Below are 15233 nucleotides of genomic sequence, written 5' to 3' on the forward strand. Positions count from 1 at the left end.
AAGGATGATAAAATTTGGTTGATGCCAAGATAGTTTTAGACTTTTATATACAAAAATGAAGAAAAGGCTAGTTTTCCTAGGAGAGCTGTTTCAAATAAAAGTGCTTCCTGCCATGTGTCACTCACTAAACTTTGCCAGAAGTTAGAACAGAGTATTTAAAAGAGGAAGAGGAAGAGAGGGAGACGAGATAAAGTGAAGCAAAAACACAAACAAAAAAAACCAACCCTTGCAATGTAACTAACAGCCTGTATCCAGGCATCTGCTCTTTGTGGGGAAATGGCTCTATCACCTGCACCCTTGCCATTGTTGATTTGTAATTCATTAAATCACTAAAATCTAGGTCTCGCCAATGTGCGCCCTCCTCTTCTTGAGAAGCTCATTCCCTACATCTTGTTCTAATACGTAGCACATTTTCTCTTCGGCCTCTTCCCAAGTGTATTAATGACCCAGTTAAACTGTCACCACTAACAGAAAACCTAAATTCAGCCTCATACCCATTCACAAACGACACTCTGCTCTCAAACCCTACTTGCTTTGAGCTTTGGAGCAGAGGATTCTTTAGTTATGAAAGTTTTCTAACCAAAGTAGGAGAAGGCCTTCAAACTTGGGTTAGGAATGTTTTTGTTTCCAGAGTGAGAAATATTTTTAAAACAACGTTCAGGGGCTGATATGGTAAGATGTTGTATCTTGAATTTTCTTGGGACTGGAGCTTGGTGTTACTTGACTCAACCGTCATCAGGAACAACAGCCATCTGGCCGTGAACACGAGGTGTGCTCACGAAGACTGCTGGGTTTCAGAGGTGGGTCATCTTACTAAATCAACATGCTTATTTTTGGGGTGAGGAAACTGGGCACAAGAATATTAATGATTACAATTGAGAGGGTCACAGTCTGTGAAAGAGACTAAAACTCAGGCGTACCACCTCCAAATCCAGCACCCTATCCTCCTGTTCTGTCTCCTTGGCATCAAGGAACAGAACTATATTTTTATTAGAATGTTAATTCAAATACTTATTTGACATATACCGAAATGAGACTTCACGTACACTCAAGAGTATACATACAGGCAGACCTCAGAGATATTGCAGGTTTGGTTCCAGACCACTGCCATAAAAGGAATATGGCAATAAAGTGAGTCACACAAATTTTTTGGTTTCCCAGCCCATATAAAAGTTATGTTTACACTATACTGTAGTCTAGTAAATGTGCAGTAGCATTATGTCTAAAAAAACAATGTACATATCTTAATTTAAAAAATACTTTATTGTTAAAAAATGCTAACCATCACCTGAGCCTTCAGCAAGTCATAATCTTTTTTGCAACAGTAACATCAAAGATCATCAATCACAGATCACCATAGCAATATAATAATAGTAAAAAAGTTTGAAATATTGCAGGAATTACCAAAATGTGATACAGAGACACGAAGTGAACAAATGCTGTTGGAGAAATGGTGCTGATAGATTTGCTCGACTCAAGATTGCCACAAACCATCAATTTGTAAAAAACTCAATATCTCCAAGGTACAATAAAACGAAGTGCAATAAAATGAGGTATGCCTGTATTCCTTTCACAACCAATCAAGGGAACAGTTCTCTTAGATCCTATAATACAGGCTTCTAGAAGTGGCTTGAGTTTGAACAAAGTTATTGCTGGCATTTTAAAACAAATTACTTAAATTTTATTAACTGAAGCTAGAGTCACTCACTAATAATTTACACCAATTGGATGTGCAAAAATCGGATAGAATTTTACCATCTTTCATGTTGGATGACTTGCCTTCCCTTAGGAAAATGTGTGGCTTTAGTCCTAGATGGTATTAGTGGGAGTGGTGGTAAAAGAGAAAAATACGTTTGAGAGGAATTAAAGGCTTTCCCAGTGTATACTTAGGCCAGCCTTCATTCCCGTCTACCAGATCCCATGCATCACGTTTCCAAGATATTTAAGGCCCTGCTGGAGAAAGGTAAGGAAAAAGAAAGTGTGGGTATAAAAAGTTAGTTTTATTAACCTTTAGATGCTAGATTAAAGCGCAGGGCAGCTAGTCAAAGCCAAAGGCTCAGCTTTCTACAACGCCCTTTCCCCACCCCCAGTTCTCCAGAGGAAACGGTCCCCCAGCTGGGTCCAGCGGAAGCCAGACCTACAACCTTCCATTGGCTGAGGATCCCTGCTAGTGGACAGGGGCTATACTGTAGGGCTCAGTTTGAGTCCCATGTCCAAACTGGGAAGAATCATCAGTATTCTGCAGTTGTATACCCCAGGGCCTCCACAGGGGCACCTAGCCAAAAAGCTTCACTTCGTCCGAATAAATTGACAGGTATAGGGTCCAGCTGTATTTTCAGGCTGACTCGTTAAATATTGGCTGTAAAAATCCTTCGGGGCATTGATATGAAACTACAAAGCTCTGCGACGTGACCTAGTCGCAGGCACTGCATGCAAGCTCTCTATCCTTCTGCAGGCACCAACCAGCTCCACCTGAGGGTGGAGGAGAAAGGGATGCAGAAAGGGGAAGACCCCAAGAGATATGAAGTGCTTGGGGAGAGTCTCCTGATGGTGTAAATGCCAAGCAGAGACCTGGAACAAGTGGGCTTCTCACACCTGCGGGGATTTCAGCCACTCAGCAGGTGGGAAACAACCCTCCTGTTGCTACCACACTCCAGATAAGATGGAACAGATTTAAGATGACAGAACCAAAATATTTTCCTTTGGCGGAAAACAGCAGGAAAAAAGAGTCCTGATGATTGACTCAGCAGGAGGCAGAGAAAGCCAAGATCCCTGGTCAAATTTTACAAAATAGGGGAGAGTCTCTCTTCACCCATAGCCGCCCCCCCCTCAGCCCCCTCCCAAGACAGAGTCTATTTGGAGCTTGTAGAGGTGATAAGAAGTAGAAAAACAAAGAGAAGCCCCAGCAGGAGAGCAAAGACCATTGTCGGGGTTTCTGAAGACTGTTCCATGGAGGCAGGAAAGAACTGGAGGCTTCAGGCAATGCGTAGCAGGGCCAGCCCTCAGCCGAGTGGCCTTCCCCAACGTCCTGCCACAGAGTGGCCCAGTAGCTTGCAGAGCTGGTGACACATTTTTGAATGACAGCAGCATCACCTCTCAGGTATCTGATAAAATTCCATCTCTTCCCTTATTTCTGTGTTCTTTTCAACTTCAGACTTCTGTACTGTGGACTTACTAACTCTACTAAGGCACCCAACTAGCCAAAATACCAGCAAGGAGCTGCTAAGGCTTAACTATTCAGAGACTGATCAGGATATATGCCTGTCTCACACCCACCATATGCCTAGAAACAGAGCTGGGCTCAGAACCTGGCACTTTCATTCAATTACTCACACTTGCTTCAGATTTAACTTATAGCCCTCTTGGGGTGTATATCCCTTCCTTTAACCAAGAGGTTAAATAGGGGATAGCGCTTCAATTTAGTAATGGCAAATTGCATGGAAGACATGCATGTTGCTACTTTTTCAAATAGAGATGATAGACAAGGCTCTCTCATCTCAACCCTGTTTCTCCAATGAAGCTGGTCTGGGCTTCAGAATCCCTTCCAACTGTCTTCAGTAAGCCATGACCGGTTGGTTCAGGTAAGTGCAATACTAAAAATGGATTTCTTCTCACATGCCAATTCAAGGAGTCAAATTCCAGTTACAGGTCAAGAGTACCTAATAGGGGTGGGTTGTACAGAAGTAAAAGTGGGAGAAAGGCTCCCTAGGATGCTCAAATCTTATGCCCCAGGAACCCCTATGGATATGAAGTTCTCCCTCCTATGAATTACCATCTTAGGAGTGAAAGTAACAGAGCCAAACCTAACTCCATCTCTAAACACCTACCTAGACCCCCAAGGGGCCCTACTGGGGCAGCAGCACTTGTTTTGAAGAGGTCCAGGGGCTTGGTCTGTAGGGTTGCAGGTTGTCCTGGAGATGTCTGGCCTGGAGGTTCTGAGACGAGAGGAGCAAAGATGTCTGATGCAAGTAAGTCTTTTGCTGGAGACTGACAGGGCAGAGAGGGACACAGAGCAGTTACTCAGGAACAGTGAAATCCAGCTCTATTCTGTTTCCTACTCTGTACCTCGAATTTGCGAACACAAAAAGAGAGACTTTTCCCCATTATTGATAAATTATTATAACAAACTCCAAAAGACAAAAAAAAAAAAAAAAAAAGGACACGGATCCTGGCAATGGACAGAATATTGGGTCTTGGTGACTGATGCAATGGAGGACCTACAAAGTGAAATCTATTTTGCTCATTTACACATTTGATTCTGTCTGGTCTCCTTAAAAGCTAAAAGCTTGAAGCTGGGAGAGAAAGGGCAACTGTAAGTAAGTAGCCTAAATATTCTGATCCTTCTTCTGGATTTAAACCATTCTGCATAAAGATGACACAGTAGTTTAATCATTAGGCCAGCATATTTAATGCGATTTTTAAAATGAAACTTATATAAACCCCATTTTAAATTGCTTCTGAAGGAAGTGGTAATAGTAAATATATAAGTTTCTTTTAAGACAATGGATTGTTCAGTCATTAATCAGAGGAGACAAACTCGGGAATTTTAGACCACCACCTTGGACATGAATGCCATATGCCGGGGTGTGTGGAGGCGTGTGTTAGTACGGGGAAGGTCCAAAGGGAATCACAGGAACCCTTCCCCTCCCCTCCCAGAACATGATGATCAAACTTACCGGAGGTACAGAAGCATAGCAGCATTAAAAACGGAAAAACTTGTGTTTAGTTAATAATATGTGACGACATGCAAACGGAAAGCAGGGTGTGACAAACACTGCCGAGTGAGAAGCTTAAAAAGGGTGACAGTTAGAGGAAAGTATTCCTGGAGAACGATGTGCCTTATCCCACCTCCTATGTTACAGCCACACAGGAAACTACAATAGCAGCAGGAAAGAGAGCTTGCATCACACCACCCTTCGGTACCGAACATGCATTCTGCCAATGGATATGTGGAGACAATTCACCTTAGCAGTCCTTCTGCCTCTTCCCGGTTTGGTACTTTGTGGAGGTGGGATAATGGCTATGGAGTCATGTGGTAAGGACTGGACAGAGCTTTCCAAGTCCTGCTTTACGCCATTCGGTACGGGCAGTCCTTTGGGAGGGCTTCCCACAAAAGGGTTCGGGGAGGATTTGATATGGAAGCCGTTCTGTTCTCTTTCAGATACCCCATTGTGAGTTCTCACTGCTGGCTGTGTTTGCGTACTTGATAAGGGCCACAGGCCTGCCTGAGCTTCCTGTTTGCCAGTCCGGTTAGAGATTTGGTCAAATTGCTGACCAAAGTAATCAACATCCCCGTTCAGGGGCCCGTTACTCAGAGGGGTAGACGAGCTAGTCAAATTCTCTTTCTTCTGATCTGGAGATTTGAGAGAATCAGACGAAGAGGGTGCCGATTGGTCTGGCTGTACAAAAGGATCGTCACGGAAAGGATCAGGATTAGGGGTGGGAAAGAAGTTGAGATTGGCAGAAAAGGCATTTTCAGGCAAGAAAGATGCCTGAGGCTTTGGTCGAGGAAGAGAGCAGGAGGTGATGCCATTTGTTAAGAATAGATTTTCTCGTAAAGAATTCTGATTGGTGTCGATTTCAGAGTTTAGATCCACTAACAGGATATCTTTGCTTTCCTATCACATTTGGAAAGAAAAAAAAAAGAAAATGTTAGTCCATGTTGTGACTTCAAATGAGAAAGCTACATAATATGACTAGGATTATCAAAATTTCCATTCGGTTTCAGTCTTACTGGTTGACCATTACCTCCTCCCATCGCGTCCCTGAGTGCATTTACTAGTTGTAGAATAGGTCCTCCCTGCCCCTCCCAGGCCCTTTTAAGTCTCAACTTCATTGGCCCTTCATTCAGTGAAATCTTACTGTTGTTTACTTCACATGTCTCCCCTCACACTTTCAGACTGGCTGAGTTCATAATCATCATTGTTTCAATTCATGCCTTTGACAGTCTTAAAGGGAATTGATTTCGAGTCCCTCTAAGTGACCATCTAAGTATATTGAGCTTGAAGGAAATGGCCTAGCCCCTCTTCCTACATGATGTACATTCCTATTGTACCCCCAGAGTCACCTAATATCACCTCTCTAAATGAGTGAATTCATTGCCTAATATAGTCATATCTTATCATTCTAGTTATAATAAAGTTTAAGGTCAAATATATTTCCCTACAATTGGTCTTTCCTCTAGGGGGGCAAAGAAGATTTTCCCCTCACATCACAGCCTGCCAGGTATGCCTCTTTAAATACTTAAGGATCTTTTTGAAGGTGCAGCCAAGTTGGATCTCTCATTCTCATCATCCTAGTCTCTCCTCTGGACATACTCTTTTGTCTATGTCCTTCTAAAAACATGATACTCAAAATACTGATATAATCTAACATAATATATCACATTAACCTCTCATAGTTGCACCTTTTTTCGTAATATAGTTTAGTGTTGCCTGTGTCATGACAGGAGTCTCCTCTACTTAGTGGATAAATTCAACTAATGTTTAAGTCACCTTTAATTTATGTATAATCTAATCTTTAATTTATGTATAAGGTGGAGATATGGGCTTAAGAGTTAATCTGAAAGACATACTAAATGAATAACTCTACAAATTCTATTCCTTCCCTATCATTTTTCAGTTATGTTAATTATTTGGATTCTCAATTGTCAGATATGACATTCTTCTCAGCATAAAAGCAGCAAATTTGATAAATCTGACATGTCTTTATTCAGGGCAATGACACAACTAATTAGGATTCACCCTGGGATATAGCTATCATACTGACAGACCTTCTTTCTGATTGACTTTGATCAATTAAATACTTAACTATGCTAGCCACAGAAGAATATAAACAATAAAAACTGTCAGGCTGAAACGGAAGTTAGTTTTCTAGCATTCTCCTGGGCAGATTATTAAATATTTTGGTCATTGGGACAATGATCAAGGCGATCTCAAGGGAATATAAAATTCTCAAACTAGCAAATAAAAAGGGAGACTGAATAGGTCTCCTCAGCTTTAAGAGAAAAGAACAAAATTTTTAAAAGTTTAGGTCCTAAGTCAGACCTAATTGGTATTCTATATTTTGGCTTGCTTCACTGTTAGGTATAAAGGCACAATTTTTAAAAGCCAGCTTTTCTCTTTATAACCAGAAGAACTTGTCAGAAGAGAGAGCTTGTAATTAAAAAACAAAACAAAACAAAAAAAAACTTTAAAAAAAATCAAAGAAATTGATTGGAAGGCTTCTTAATGCAGGGATCTTTAACAATCAAAAGGTAGGACAAAATGTATTACGAAAGCTTGTGATTGTAATATTTGTTCATTTATTATGAGCCACCTCTGGGTTAGAACAGTTGGGTGTTCACAGCTGGTAGAGTTCTCCTTCATTTACTTCAGAAGAAGTCCTTAGGACACCAAACAGGAGCCACAATGTTAGACTTCTGAATAGTCACCCTATAAGTAAAATGTATAAGGCTCTCCTCAGGTTGAGGTCGTTGTTAATCCAAGATTAAGGGTCTGATTCATAGACTACAACTGAAAGATGTAAGACTTCTCGTCCACCCCCTTGGTCAGCATTTCTTTAATTCTCTGCTGTACTGTAAACACTGCATCCACTTGGCCGTCATGTAAGCACCAGAGAGACAAGAACTGAGCATGAAATATAGTCCCTGCTGTTAAGGGGCTCCAGTAAGAGGGTCAAGCAGGCAACCAAGAAGGTGTGTCTGCCCAGACAAGGTTTAAAATACTAAGTTCTAGCCTAGCTCTTCTGCAGGTAGCTCATCTTGCCTAACCATTCCAGCCTACCAAATCCTGGACCTCCCTACTCAAAGCCTTCAGTGACTTCCTGCTACTCCCCAGTATTAAAATAATCTCCATTAGCCAGACTTTCAAAATGACCCACCAGGAGACCTTTACTTTTAGCCTAACTACTACTCTATTTTCCTACATACTTCAAAGACCCAACTCAAGTTCAGGTTCTTTACAAAGCTTTTTCCCATTGATCCTTCTATTTCAACTTCACCTGTGCCCACCCATGGCATCTTACGTATATATGACACTGTGCTTTGTGCCCTGATACCCATCCCCATACCAGATTTAATGGGGAAACCACACTTTATGTTCTTTTCATAATAACCATGCTTTCAAATGGTCAAGTTTTTAAAGTTAGAGATCATGTCTTTTTGGTCTTTTTTTCTTTCCTTTTTCTTTTGAGATACAGTGTGGAAGAATATTGTTCAAGTGGTTTGGCGAAAAAAATTACATTCTAAGGTATGCTACTTAGTTTGCAACATGAGCTTTACTTGAAATGCAGAAAACTATTTTGTATAAATGTTGGGGGAAGGGTAGCTGGGTTAGGGAACCACTAATAAGGTCTAGCTAATTTAGATTTCTGCCTTTCTTCATCTCTTCCAGAGCAACTGATGTGAGATTTCAAAATTTTTAAACATGCTGGTTTTATCAAGTAGAGATAAATCTATTTCGTGACCTATGAATATGGAGTCAGTATGTAAGAACACACTGGCAAAGTCTAACTAGCACATAATTAGCGCCATTAGCATTCTTTTACTTATCAGATACCATCACTTTGATGGTATTTATCATTTTAATTTATTGTTAGTTTAGCTAAAACTTGCATTTTATTTCAACAAGCCAAAAATTCTTAGAATGCGTAAGGTCTCATAAGAATGAGACTCAAGATTACTCGTGTTGTTTTTCATTTCCTTTTTTAGAACTTTCTAGAAGTCTACAGAAGCAGATTAAACAGTCAGTGCCTCCTTGCCTATCCCACTGGAATTCTACATCATAGCTTGAGTGTTTTGATCTCTTTTAATATACTACTCGTTTCAATGTCAGTAATACTCGGAATGAAGGTCATTCAGATGTCAATTTACTTTGGGAAGGGAGCTACTCACGGAGGAGGGGCAAAGTTGCCTAGGAATCAAAAAACCTCAGATCTACGATGGACCTGTCAGGATTATCTAATCTGGTATGTCAAAAAGTTTATCCTTACAATGGTAACAAATGTTACGAAAAACATTTTATGTTTTACAGACAAACATAAGGTTTTACAAAAAGTTTTACAGACAAATGAGTTAGGACTCACTACTTGAAAGAACATTAAATGGGCTTCTCTAATGCGGGCTTTTTAGGATCTCTAAACGCTATATCATGCATTGTGATTCTCATAAAAGGAGGGGTAGAGAAGAGGGTCTGCAGTCCCTGCTCCTACCCGTCTCACGGGGCCTGGGCATTTGTGTGAAACTGCATAGGCATGCCATTCTCTGCAGTACTCCAGCAAGTGAGACTTTTAGTCCTCAGTCTGCTGCTGCTTTAATTCCTATGACCCTCTTGGTCACAGAGGCTTGCTTGATAATTTCCTGATATAAGAGACCCCTAGATAAACATTCTCCCCAACGTTCTAGACTGATACCCTTTTTATCTAGTTATTGCCTTCTCATTTTTATGTTCAAGTCCAGAAACTCACTTACTCAGAGGCATTACCTGAACCTCTAAACTGGATAAATACCTTGTAAGTAACATCAACTGTTAGGCTTTGTGATTAGTTTTAATGTTGGTCTCCCTGCTAGACAGTAAACTCCATGATGTCATTGATATTGTGCCCTGCAAACAGCAGGTACTCAAGAAACTGTTAAATAAATAAAATAAGTTGTAAGAAGTCATTCAAAATTACAAGTAATTTCACTTGAGGACTGTTTTGGAAGGTCTGAGACTTAGGCTTAAGCCTTGAAACTGGACCTCTGCTTGGGTAAATGAGAGTTTTTCTGAATCACCATTTCCTTATTTGTAAAGAAAAATACTGCTCCATTCTCACAGAGTTGTTACAGATCAATCAATAATAAGACTTGATACACTATAATATCCTGTAAAGAATGAGCAACTTTTTTAACAAAGACAAGCTTTGGTTAAATATAACTGAGCCTCTTGTTTTAAGTCTTATTTTACACCAAGCTTATGCTGCTAAATCACAACAGAAAGAATAGAAAAAAAAAAAAAAATGAAGAGGCCAGGAGTCTATACAATTAGTCATCTAACAAACATGTTTCCTTCAAGGAGGCTTACACCAAGGACTAATATTCAGCTCCTCCTTCTGGTCCTAAGTAATACCAAGACGGACTACGTTGCCTGACCTATTGCTCAGATTTAACTTCTAAGCAATATTAATGTATCTGAAGTAGTGCTGATAGGCTCCCGTGGTGACTTAAGATGCAAATTTGTTCTAGTAGCCATTTACACTTTATGCAGAAAGATCAGCAGTCACCTTCCAAGTTTCAATGAGATGCTCAAGATTTCTGGTTAATTGCCAGTTTGAGTTATAGATGTCATTTCCATTACATTGCAAATTTAAAAACAGACACTTACTGTTGGACTACTTAGGTCAGGAGGTGTAGACATGTCCCCAAACAAATCCATCTGGTCAACACCCTTAAAAAAGTATTTTGATTAGATTCAGATGTGTCTATTAAAAAAGATGATTTTGTATATTGTTGTAATTGTTGCCTAAACTAAAGTCTAGGAAAATAGTTGTCACAGCTGGATTTTCACTTAACTAATACAGATTTGATATTAGGTTATTTAGGTCAGGAAGTGTAGACAAGTCCCCAAACAAATCCATCTGATGTACACTTTTAAAAAAGTATTTGGATTAGATTCAGAAGTGTTTACTAAAAAGATCACTTTGTATATTGACATAAATGTTATACTAACAGTTAGGGAAAGAGTTGTCGCAACTGGATTTTGTTAACAACATCTTTAGGAAGCAAATCCCGTGTTCAGGTAAGTAAGAATCATAAAAAATCACATACGTACCAATTTCAGTTTGCAAGCTTGGTCATCAAGATTCATTAGGGCCTCACTCCCATTCTGAAAAGATGGCAAATATTAAAGGTTTAGTTGGTGAGTTTTCCCTACACAGTTTAATTTCCTAGTGTATTGGCTTGCTAAGAAGTTTAGATTTTGGCACTGCTCATTCAACTGTACATCTTCTATGACCAGAAGGGTCCTGAACACATAGTAATAAAACTAGGAGGGAAGCCTGCTTGGGCAGGTGGCAAACAAGGGCTTATACACATCACACGTGCAATTCACGAGAAGTAAAGATGCAGTTTTACCTCTACTGCTTTGCTGGCTTCTTCCATCTAAAAAGAAAGACACAAATTCAGTGATCTTAGTAAATTATAGTTAAAGAGAATTAAATAAAGGAATAAATATACCTATGGGTTCACAAAGAGAAAGCAAGAGAGAGTCTTGCATATTATTTCTGCCCTACATTCTCCTCCCCTTTTCATATCAATACTGGATTTGAGTAGCATTATTGGACTTGGTAGTCCTGGAATCAATGTGAAGTTTATAGGGAGAAAATACAAGAGTCAGGCACTAGAAATCAGAAGGGCCTAACTATAACATCCAAACATTGCCCTATTGGGAAGAACAAAAGATATATCACTTTCTATACTTTGAAGAGCCACATAGACGCCAACACTCCAGGCAGGCCATGTGTTCACATAATGTTCAGACATGGTCTTGAATGTTGTATTAAGTCTAATAGAGCCTGTATTAGATAGTACTTGCCTTTTTCTTTTCTTCTTCCTTTTTCTTTACATTATAGATAACTTGGAAAAGGTCTTTAAGATCAACAACTAGTGGCTCAGCCTGAAGCAAGAGAAAGCATCTTTATCAGAATTTTAATCTTACTATTTTCTTCCCTTTGTCCCCCATCAGTTCTGATTAGTAATGTTTCCTTCCTTTCTCTTAAAGCTCCTTCCTACCCTCCCCTGGTTTGTGGAAGATCACCACCACTCCCCCCCCCCAACCCTCAGATACATAAAATACTTAGATAAAACAAGAAGCACAATGATAATTTTCCAAGTCCTTTCAAGATTTCTGGGAATAATTGACTATCGTTCTAAAATCAGCAATGATCTTATGAGAAGGTCCGTTCTAACAATGCTTGTGCCACACACTACATGGGTATCAATGACATTTAAAGAAGATTCCTTAGACTAATTAAAGATAGTCATCCTCTGAGGTACTGTTTAGTCCTCCTACATCCAATTGTTTCCAGCAAGCTCTCTAGTTGAGAGACACACACTCTCATGTTCAAGTCCCCCTCCAGGTACACCTCAAGGCTTAGAGCTTACCTGTTGCCCTGTTTTTATGGCAAAAAACTGGTGTTGGCCTTCCCCTCCACACACATAACCAAATGCTCGGTTGTCTGTCACATCACGGGCAATGAAAGAAATCTTATTTACTGGGTGTTCATGCTCTATTACCTAAAAAAGGGATATCAAAAATGGTGTATTGAGAAAACTAGAATCTATTTGTAGATTCTCTCTGGAGCACAACTAAGCATCAGATACCAAGGCATATATGAGAAGGCTAAAACATTTGAAGATTTTTTCACTCCTGGTTGAAGGCTACTGCTACATTTATCGTTGCTAGGAAGGGCTCAAAAGGGGAAAACAAAACAAAAAACCTAACAACAAAGAGTAGAAAACAGAAATAGAAAGAATGATCCTTCTTAAACTATCTATACTTGATTCTCTCTATCCCAAAGACGTGATGCCACATCGCAAGGAAGGACTGAGGATTAGAAGGCCAAGAATTTCTAAAGCGAAGATGGAACATATCACCTCTAAAGCATTCCAGGGAGGTCTACTTTCTCAACTCAACAAACTCAAGTGAATAGCATAATTAAGCTAGAGGAGTGTTCACAAGCATCCTTTGACTGCCTCAGACTGGCCAGAGAACCCTCCTAAGTATTATTGGGACAGTTACCCCCAATACATTCTGGAAGTCACCAGATTCTGTCATCAAGTATTTGTCAACATCACACAGATGTCCACGTCATTATACAGGAGTTTCATGTGGCAGGGCTTATTGGTTTAGCAGTGCTTTTCCTGCTATTCCCCTCCCCCATCTCTCTTGACCCTTTCAAGTAGATGGTAGGGCTCAACTCTTCAGGCATATTTGTAGATGCTCAGAATGTGTCTTGGCTTTTGTTTCCAAGCACCTAAGACCACTGAAAAGTTTAGACTGGGCATCTTAGGAGGTTTGGGAGTGAGAGAACGCTTGTGTGGGAAAAGTGCCACCATTCTCTGGCAGGCTTGTGAAAACAAGAGTCAAAAGATAAGGGACAGTGGAGACAGCAGTGCATGAGGACAGCAGGGTGGGTGAGCGTGTACCCGGGTTCCAGGGCCCTAAGTTTGACCAATGGATTTTGCATATTAGATAATGGGAATCTCTAGGAAGGGCTGAGTAGTAACTTGAGGTCTTCCCACAGTATCCTGGTACAAAACTATCGTGCAGCAATGAAAAACATTTTAAGCAGGTGAACCTGATGATGTTATATTGAGTAGAGGGAAAAGAGTCCCAGAAGACTGGAAGTATGATAGCTTTTGATAAGGCCCAAACAAACAAACAAACAAAAAATAAGCAAGACTGTTCATGTGATAGAATAAGAGTAACCACAAAAAATGAGCAAGCTTACATCTATGGGGTAAGGAGGAAGGGAAAAGAGAGAAGGAGAGAAAATGGAAGACGTGTTTCAGGTAGTATTCTCTGTTTGGTTAGCCAGTAAGTTCACCCGTGACCTTATATTAAAATGAGACCCATACATAGATCTATGATAGCATCACAAGCCAGTGGTTAGGATTGATCTCGTGCTGTACATCTTGGTCCAAAAAATACCTAACTGATATCTATGGCATACCGGTGTTTAGGTTAGACTTATAGACTTGAGGTTCGCATCTATTATAGGAAATAAGTTTCAAAATAAAGTATCTTGACCCCTCACCTCCTACCCTATCTGTTTTTTTGCCTGTTACTTCTGGAGAAGTGCAGTAATATGTAATCTTTTCTTTTTCCCCTACAGAATTTTGAAAAGGGAAAAGGGGAGCTGAAATTTATGTCACAAATGATTTGTCAGACTCAGGTGGTCAGAAAGGTGTCAGTGAATTCTTACCCCAGTTTTCTCATCAATGATCTTTATTCCAGAAAGAGAAATGTTGACCCAGATCCTTTGTTTGTGTTGTCCCTGAGACCGAGCAGCGGCCGCCATTCCCTGATGAAATTGGGAAAACGAGGAACATCTAGTTAAAAGAACCCTATGATGCTTCTGATTCTAACATTTTTAAAGGCAATCAGCTTTGTCTTCAGCTTGGTTTACCATCTATGAAAGGATTAGGCATCTTTCATAAGAGACAGCAGGATGAAATAGAAGACGTTGAGCCAGGCAATTACTAGTCAGCTCTGTGAACTTGGACAAGTCCTCATTCCCTTGGCCTCCGAATAGTCATTGGCAAAGACAAGAAGACTGGACCAGAAGATCTCCAAACACATTCAAAGATGTTCCTTCTAGGCCTTGTCTTATTTAATGAGTATTACTTCCTTAATTAGTTTCACAGCATGGCAGTATTAGAATTTAAAAATTTAAAAAAACCAAAGGGCTAACACTAAAGAACACCAGTTTCGAAGCCGACTCCTGAATTTTACCTGAATACTTCCAGGCTCAGAAATTTGGTCTGCTCAAAGGAAAAGGCATCTAGGGTCCTGCTACACTTGATTAAATCAGGTCTCTAGACAGCACTCAGAATATGCAAACAAACTCATGGCTTCTCATAAAATGCAGCACCGCTGGATCAATTACGTGATTAGAAAGGTTTTTCTTTCAAATAATTGAGATATAGGTAAATACAAACTTCTAATATTTCCTCTGCTGCATATTTGCTTAAGATAGAGACAAAGTATGCTTTCCCCCTTTACCTTTAGTTTCATCATAGAATCTTGGCTCATTTTATCCCCTCTTGCATCGGGCACATCATCAATGCCGATTAGCTTGGCCTTGTATTTCACACCATCCCCTTTGAATCTGGCCAAAAGATATTCATCTGTCTTTTCAGTGCCTGAGAAAAGAACGAAATAGAGGATAAAGTTTATAAATGTATTGAAATATCAGCCCCAGGTATGACCAAATATGCTCCAGGATCTAAAAATCTGTGTAGTAAATATCTTGATTATTCTACAATTGATCAAGTATGCAATATTCTACCCTTATCCTTACTTCCTTTGAGTAAAAAAAAACACTGTGTAAAACTGTGTATGGCATTGGGGCGGAGAGAAAATAAACTCTTAAAGATGCAGAATGGGCTGAGTTATGGGAAACTTACGGAAATATGTGAGATGGGATTGGGGGATATTCTTCAGCATAGTTTTAAAAATATTTTTTAAAATGAA

At 39.9% G+C, this 15233-nt stretch overlaps 1 protein-coding gene across 6 annotated transcripts in view; it reads right to left on the bottom strand.

The window, feature by feature from the left end:
- DAB2 (DAB adaptor protein 2) overlaps positions 1-15233 on the bottom strand; it is a 52680-nt gene that overhangs the window by 6580 nt on the left and 30867 nt on the right. For 4 of the 6 annotated variants that reach the window (XM_029216603.1, XM_029216606.1, XM_029216605.1 and 1 more), the window contains exons 3-11: positions 14763-14902; positions 13963-14061; positions 12140-12271; positions 11571-11651; positions 11111-11137; positions 10809-10862; positions 10362-10424; positions 4965-5618; positions 3828-3987 (exon numbers count right to left, since the gene is read on the bottom strand). In XM_029216603.1, the coding sequence (XP_029072436.1) occupies positions 3828-3987; positions 4965-5618; positions 10362-10424; positions 10809-10862; positions 11111-11137; positions 11571-11651; positions 12140-12271; positions 13963-14061; positions 14763-14902 (1410 nt within the window). The remainder of the gene's footprint in view (positions 1-3827; positions 3988-4964; positions 5619-10361; positions 10425-10808; positions 10863-11110; positions 11138-11570; positions 11652-12139; positions 12272-13962; positions 14062-14762; positions 14903-15233) is intronic. The other 2 variants (XM_029216607.1, XM_029216608.1) reach the window with 1 other exon arrangement.

The sequence above is a fragment of the Monodon monoceros genome, unplaced genomic scaffold (genome assembly GCF_005190385.1).
Source record: "Monodon monoceros isolate NGI ecotype Baffin Bay Population unplaced genomic scaffold, NGI_Narwhal_1 Super_Scaffold_12, whole genome shotgun sequence".
Classification (NCBI taxonomy): Eukaryota; Metazoa; Chordata; class Mammalia; order Artiodactyla; family Monodontidae; genus Monodon; species Monodon monoceros.